The sequence below is a fragment of the Tachyglossus aculeatus genome, chromosome 22 (assembly GCF_015852505.1).
Source record: "Tachyglossus aculeatus isolate mTacAcu1 chromosome 22, mTacAcu1.pri, whole genome shotgun sequence".
Lineage (NCBI taxonomy): Eukaryota > Metazoa > Chordata > Mammalia > Monotremata > Tachyglossidae > Tachyglossus > Tachyglossus aculeatus.
The window spans coordinates 56,915,496-56,922,772 of NC_052087.1; the positions used below are offsets into that span (position 1 = coordinate 56,915,496).

The following is a 7,277-nucleotide window of genomic DNA, read 5'->3' on the forward strand; positions in this document are numbered from 1 at the left end:
TTTTATTTTGTTAGTATGTTTGGTTTGTTCTCTGTCTTCCCTTTTTAGACTGTGAGCCCACTGTTGGGTTGGGACTGTCTCTGTATGCTGCCAATCTGTACTTCCCAAACGCTTAGTACAGTGCTCTGCACATAGTAAGCGCTCAATAAATACGATTGATGATGATGATTTATTACTCTATTTATTTATTTATTTTACTTGTACAGATCTATTCTATTTATTTTATTTTGTTAGTATGTTTGGTTTTGTTCTCTGTCTCCCCCTTTTAGACTGGGAGCCCACTGTTGGGTAGGGACTGTCTCTAGATGTTGCCAATCTGTACTTCCCAAGCGCTTAGTACAGTGCTCTGCACATAGTAAGCGCTCAATAAATATGATTGATGATGATGATGATGATAGTAAGTGCTCAATAAATACGATTGATGATGATGATATAGAGACAGTCCCTACCCAACAATAGGCTCACAGTCTAGAACGGGGAGACGGACAACGAAACAAAACATGGAGAGGGGGGTCAAAATCGTCAGAACAAATAGAATTAAAGCTAGATGCACAGCATTAACAAAATCAATGGTAAATATGTCCAAGTAAAATCAATAGAATAATAAAGCTGTACAAATATATATACAGGGGCTGTGGGGCGGGGAAGGAGGTAGGGCTGTGGGATGGGGAGGAAAAAAGGGGCTCAGTGTGGGAAGGCCTCCTGGAGGAGGTGAGCTCTCAGTAGGGCTTTGAAGGGAGGAAGAGAGCCAGTTTGGTGGATGTGTGGAGGGAGGGAATTCCGGGCCAGGGGAAGGACGTGGGCAGGGGGTCGATGGCGGGACGGGCGAGAACGAGGCCTGGTGAGGAGGTGAGCGGTGGCAGAGGAGCGGAGGGTGCGGGCTGGGCCGGAGAAGGACAGGAGGGAGGTGAGGTAGGAGGGGGCCAGGGGATGGACAGCCTGGAAGCCCAGGGGGAGGAGTTTTTCCTTGATTTGTAGGTTGACAGGCAGCCACTGGAGATTTTGGAGATTTATGACACACAAATAGATGTGCGTGTGCACATCCAATCAATCAATCGATCATATTTATTGAGCACTTACCGTGTGCAGAGCACTGGACTAAGCGCTTGGGAAGTCCAAGTTGGCAACATAGAGAGACAGTCCCTACCCAACAGTGGGCTCACAGTCTAAAATCAATCAATCAATCAACCGTATTTATTGAGCGCTTACTGTGTGCAGAGCACTGGACTAAGCGCTTGGGAAGTCCAACTTGGCAACATGGAGAGACAGTCCCTAACCAACAGTGGGCTCACAGTCTAAAAGGGGGAGACAGAGAACAAAACCAAACATACTAACAAAATGAAATAGAATAGATGTGTACGAGTAAAATGAATGGAGTAATAAATATCTACAAACATATATACATATATACAGGTGCTGTGGGGAAGGGAAGGAGGTAAGATGGGGGGATGGGGGGGATGATGTGTACACACGTGTGTGGGTGCACACACTAGTATGTTTGGTTTTGTTCTCTGTCTCCCCCTTTTAGACTGTGAGCCCAATGTTGGGTAGGGACTATCTCTATGTGTTGCCAATTTGTACTTCCCAAGCACTTAGTACAGTGCTCTGCACATAGTAAGCGCTCAATAAATACGATTGATGATGATGATGATACATGTACACGCCCCCCGTTCTCTTCCGATCCAGGACTGCCTACAGGAGATCAGACGCTTCCTAGCGAGACACGTGAACTTCGCCTCGGCCCTAGTCGCCATCGCCCTCGGATTCATGGTAACTCCGGGCCCTCCTGTCTCGCCCCTTTCTGCCCCTCCCTACCCACCCCCGTAAACCCAGTTGATGCCCGGCAGCCAGTTATAACAATAATAATAATAATAATAATAATAATGGTATTTAAGCGCTTACTATGTGCCAAGGACTGTTCTAAGCGCTGTGGGAGATACAAGGTAATCAGGTTGTCCCATGGGCAGCCAGTTGTAGCAATAATAATAATAATGATGGTATTTAAGCGCTTACTATGTGCCCAGCACTGTTCTAAGCGCTGGGGGAGATACAAGGTAATCAGGTTGTCCCACCGGCAGCCAGTTATAACAATAATAATAATAATAATAATAATAATGATGGTATTTAAGCGCTTACTATGTGCCAAGCACTGTTCTAAGCGCTGGGGTAGATACAAGGTAAGAAGGTTGTCCCACGTGCAGCCAGTTATAACAATAATAATAATAATGATGGTATTTAAGCGCTTACTATGCGCCAAGCACTGTTCTAAGCACTGGGGGAGATATAAGGTAATCAGGTTGTCCCACGGGCAGCCAGTTATAATAATAATAATAATGATGGTATTTAAGTGCTTACTATGTGCCAAGCACTGTTCTAAGCGCTGGGGGAGATACAAGGTAAGAAGGTTGTCCCACGGGCAGTCAGTTATAACAACAATAATAATAATGATGGTATTTAAGCGCTTACTATGTGTCAAGCACTGTTCTAAGCGCTGGGGGAGATACAAGGTAATCAGGTTGTCCCACGGGCAGCCAGTTATAATAATAATAATAATAATGATGATGGTATTTAAGCGCTTACTATGTGCCAAGCACTGTTCTAAGCGCTGGGGGAGATACAAGGTAATCAGGTTGTCCCACGGGCAGCCAGTTATAATAATAATAATGATGGTATTTAAGCGCTTACTATGTGCCAAGCACTGTTCTAAGCGCTGGGGGAGATACAAGGTAATCAGGTTGTCCCATGGGCAGCCAGTTATAACAATAATAATAATAATGATGGTATTTAAGTGCTTACTATGTGCCAAGCACTGTTCTAAGCTCTGGGGGAGATACAAGGTAATCAGGTTGTCCCACGGGCAGCCAGTTATAATAATAATAATAATAATAATATATTTAAGCGCTTACTATGTGCCAAGCACTGTTCTAAGCACTGGGGGAGATACAAGGTAATCAGGTTGTCCCACGGGCAGCCAGTTATAATAATAATAATAATAATAATGATGGTATTTAAGCACTTACTATGTGCCAAGCACTGTTCTAAGCGCTGGGGGAAATACAAGGTAATCAGGTTGTCCCACGGGCAGCCAGTTATAACAATAATAATAATGATAATGATGGTATTTAAGTGCTTACTATGTGCCAAGCACTGTTCTAAGCGCTGGGGGAGATACAAGGTAATCAGGTTGTCCCACTGGCAGCCAGTTATAATAATAATAATAATAATGATGGTATTTAAGTGCTTACTATGTGCCAAGCACTGTTCTAAGCGCTGGGGGAGATACAAGGTAATCAGGTTGTCCCACAGGCAGCCAGTTATAATAATAATAATGATAATGATGATGGTATTTAAGCGCTTACTATGTGCCAAGCACTGTTCTAAGCGCTGGGGGAGATACAAGGTAATCAGGTTGTCCCACGGGCAGACAGTTATAACAATAATAATAATAATCATAATAATGGTATTTAAGCACTTACTATGTGCCAAGCACTGTTCTAAGTGCTGGGGGAGATACTAGGTAATCAGGTTGTCACACTGGCAGCCAGTTATAATAATAATAATAATAATGATGATGGTATTTAAGCGCTTACTATGTGCCAAGCACTGTTCTAAGCGCTGGAGGGGATACAAGGTGATCAAGTTGTCCCACGTGGGGCTCACAGTCTTAATCCCCATCTTACAGATGAGGTAACAGGCTCAGAGAAGTTAAGTGACTTGCCCAAAGTCACACAGCTGATGTGGCGGAGCCGGGATTAGAACCCATGACCTCGGACTCCCAAGCCCGGGCTCTTTCCACTGAGTCGCACTGCTGGTTCATCTGGAGGCTGGGGGATGGACTTGATGACCCCTAGGAAGATCTGGGCTTCTCTTGGGAGGGTCGCTGACCCCTCACTTCTCCCTGTTTTTGTGTCCGTCTGCACGGATGTCCGTCTTTGGATCTCTCTAATAATAATAACTATGGTATTTGTTAAGCGCTTACTATGTGTCAGGCACTGTTCTAAGCGCTGGGGTGGATACAAGGTCATCGGGTTGTCCCACGTGGGGCTCACAGTCTTCATCCCCATTTGATGGATGAGGGAACTGAGGCACTGAGCAGTGAAGTGGCTTGCCCACGATCACAGGGAAGCAGCGTGGCTCAGTGGAAAGAGCCCGGGCTTTGGAGTCAGAGGTCATGGGTTCAAATCCCGGCTCCACCAACTGTCAGCTGTGTGACTTTGGGAAAGTCACTTCACTTCTCCGGGCCTCAGTTACCGCACCTGTAAAATGGGGGTGAAGACTGTGAGCCCCCCCGTGGGACACCCTGATTACCTTGTAACCTCCCTACGCTTAGAACAGTGCTTTGCACATAGTAAGCGCTTAACAAATACCAACATTTTAGAGGAGCAGCGTGGCTCAGTGGAAAAAGCATGGGCTTTAGAGTCAGAGGTCATGGGTTCAAATCCATGGGTGACTTTGGGCAAGTCACTTCACTTCTCTGGGCCTCAGTTACCTCACCTGTAAAATGGGGATTAAGACCGTGAGCCTCCCGTGGGACACCCTGATCACCTTGTAACCTCCCCAGCGCTTAGAACAGTGCTTTGCACCTAGTAAGCACTTAACAAATACCATCATTTTAGAGAAGCAGCGTGGCTCAGTGGAAAAACCACAGGCTTTGGAGTCAGAGGTCATGGGTTCAAATCCCAACTCCTCCAATTGTCAGCTGTGTGACTTTGGGCAAGTCACTTCACTTCTCTGGGCCTCAGTTACCTCACCTGTCAAAAGGGGATTAAGACTTTGAGCCCCCCGTGGGACACCCTGATTACCTTGTAACCTCCCCAGCACTTAGAACAGTGCTTTGCACATAGTAAGCACTTAATAAATGCCATTATCATTATTATTATTACTGACGTGGATTCTGATCCCGGCTCTGCCACTTGTCAGCTGTGTGACTTTGGGCAAGCCGCTTCACTTCTCTGGGCCTCAGTCTCCTCGTCTGTCAAGTGGGAATGAAGACCGCGAGCCCCACGGGGGACAACCTCATCACCTTGGATCTCCCCCAGGGTATAGAACAGTGCTTGGCATTCATTCATTCAATCGTATTCAATCAATCAATCAATCAATTGTATTTATTGAGCGCTTACTGTGTGCAGAGCACTGGACTAAGCGCTTGGGAAGTCCAAGTTGGCAACATAGAGAGACGGTCCCTACCCAACAGTGGGCTCACGGTCTAAAAGGGGGAGACGGAGAACAAAACCCAACATACTAACAAAATAAAATAAATAGAATAGATATGTACAGGCAAGATAAATAAATAAATAAATAAATAAATAAATAAATAGAGTAATAAATATGTACATACATCTATACAGGTGCTGTGGGGAAGGGAAGGAGGTAAGATGGGGGGATGGAGAGGGGGACGAGGGGGAGAGGAAGGAAGGGGCGCTTACTGTATTGAGCGCTTACTGTGTGCAGAGCACTGTACTAAGCACTTAAGCGCTTGGCATGTAGTAAGCGCTTAACAAATGCCATCATAGCCCCTTCCTTCCTCTCCCCCTCGTCCCCCTCTCCATCCCCCCCATCTTACCTCTTTCCCTTCCCCACAGCACCTGCATATATGGATATATGTTTGTACATATTTATTACTCTATTTATTTATTTGACTTGTCCATATCTATTCTATTTATTTTATTTTGTTAGTATGTTTGGTTTTGTTCTCCGTCTCCCCCTTTTAGACTGTGACCCCAATGTTGGGTAGGGACTGTCTCTAGATGTTGCCAATTTGTACTTCCCGAGCGCTTAGTCCAGTGCTCTGCACACAGTAAGCGCTCAATAAATATGATTGATTGATTGATTGATTGATCATTATTCTGATGATTTCTGTTCCCTCCAGGTGTACGGGCTGTTCCTCACCTCTTTCCTCTGCTTTGCCATTCGCTCCCACGGCAGCCTGGACCGCAGGGGCAGATACGTCGTGGCCAAGGGGTGAAATTGGCCGGTGCCCCTCGCCGCTCCCCCCCCGAGGACCCCCATGACACCCCCACATCCCCCCGACGGGGTACGGCCGGAGGGTCCGCGGCCTGGAGCTCTGCCCAGCGCTTACAACAGTGCAGAAGCAGCGTGGCCCAGTGGAAAGAGCCCGCTTGCACTTCCCAAGCGCTCAGTCCGGTGCTCTGCACAAAGTAAGCGCTCAATAAATACGATTGATTGATTGATTACAACAGTGCAGAAGCGGCGTGGCTCAGTGGAAAGAGCCCGCTTGTACTTCCCAAGCGCTCAGTCCAGTGCTCTGCACAAAGTAAGCACTCAATAATAATAATAATAATAATAATGTTGGCATTTGTTAAGCGCTTACTATGTGCAAAGCACTGTTCTAAGCGCTGGGGGGGATACAAAGCGATCAGGTTGTCCCATGTGGGGTTCAGTCTTAATCCCCATTTTACAGATGAGGGAACTGAGGCTCAGAGAAGTGAAGTGACTTGTCCAAGGTCACACCGCAGACATGTGGTGGAGCCAGGATTCGAACCCATGATCTCTGACTCCAAAGCCCGTGCTCTTTCCACTGAGCCACGCTGCTTCTATACGACTGATTGATTGATTGATTTGGAGTCAGAGGTCACGGGTTCCAATCCCGGCTCCTCCAGTTGTCAGCTGGGGTGACCTTGGGCTAGTCACTTCTCTGGGCCTCAGTTACCTCATCTGGAAAATGGGGATGAAGACTGGGAGCCCCATGTGGGACAACCTGATCACTTTGTAACCTCCCCAGCGCTTCGAACAGTGCTTTGCCCATGGTAAGCGCTTAATAAATGCCATTTAAAAAAAAACAGTGTTTGGCACATAGTAAGCACCTAACGAATACCATTATTATTAGCTTCTAATTCTGGGGTCGGAGGGAGGGGGTTTATGTGCGTTCTCGTGTGAGCGTTTGGGTGCGTCCTTTCTTTCTTGAGAATCAATCAATCAATCAATCGTATTTATTGAGCGCTTACTGTGTGCAGAGCACTGGACTAAGCTCTTGGGAAGTACAAGTTGGCAACATATAGAGACAGTCCCTACCCAACAGTGGGCTCACAGTCTAAAAGGGGGAGACAGAGAACAAAACCAAACATACTCACAAAATAAGATAAATAGAATAGATATGTACAAGTAAAATAAATAAGTAAATAAATAAATAGAGTAATAAATATGTAAGCGGCGTGAAGCGAGAAGCGGCGTGGCCTAGTGGAAAGAGCCCGGGCCTGGGAGTTGGAATAATCCTGACACTGCCACATCCAACTTGTACTTCCCAAGCGCTTAGTACA

At 46.3% G+C, this 7,277-nt stretch overlaps 1 protein-coding gene across 1 annotated transcript in view; it reads left to right on the plus strand.

The window, feature by feature from the left end:
• Nucleotides 1-6,009, plus strand: part of TSPAN32 (tetraspanin 32) — a 40,610-nt gene extending 34,601 nt beyond the window's left edge. Inside the window, exons 7-8 of the mRNA XM_038764021.1 lie at nt 1,687-1,770; nt 5,870-6,009. Of these exons, the coding sequence (XP_038619949.1) occupies nt 1,687-1,770; nt 5,870-5,965 (180 nt within the window). The 3' untranslated portion in view covers nt 5,966-6,009. The remainder of the gene's footprint in view (nt 1-1,686; nt 1,771-5,869) is intronic.
• Nucleotides 6,010-7,277: the final 1,268 nt, after the last annotated feature.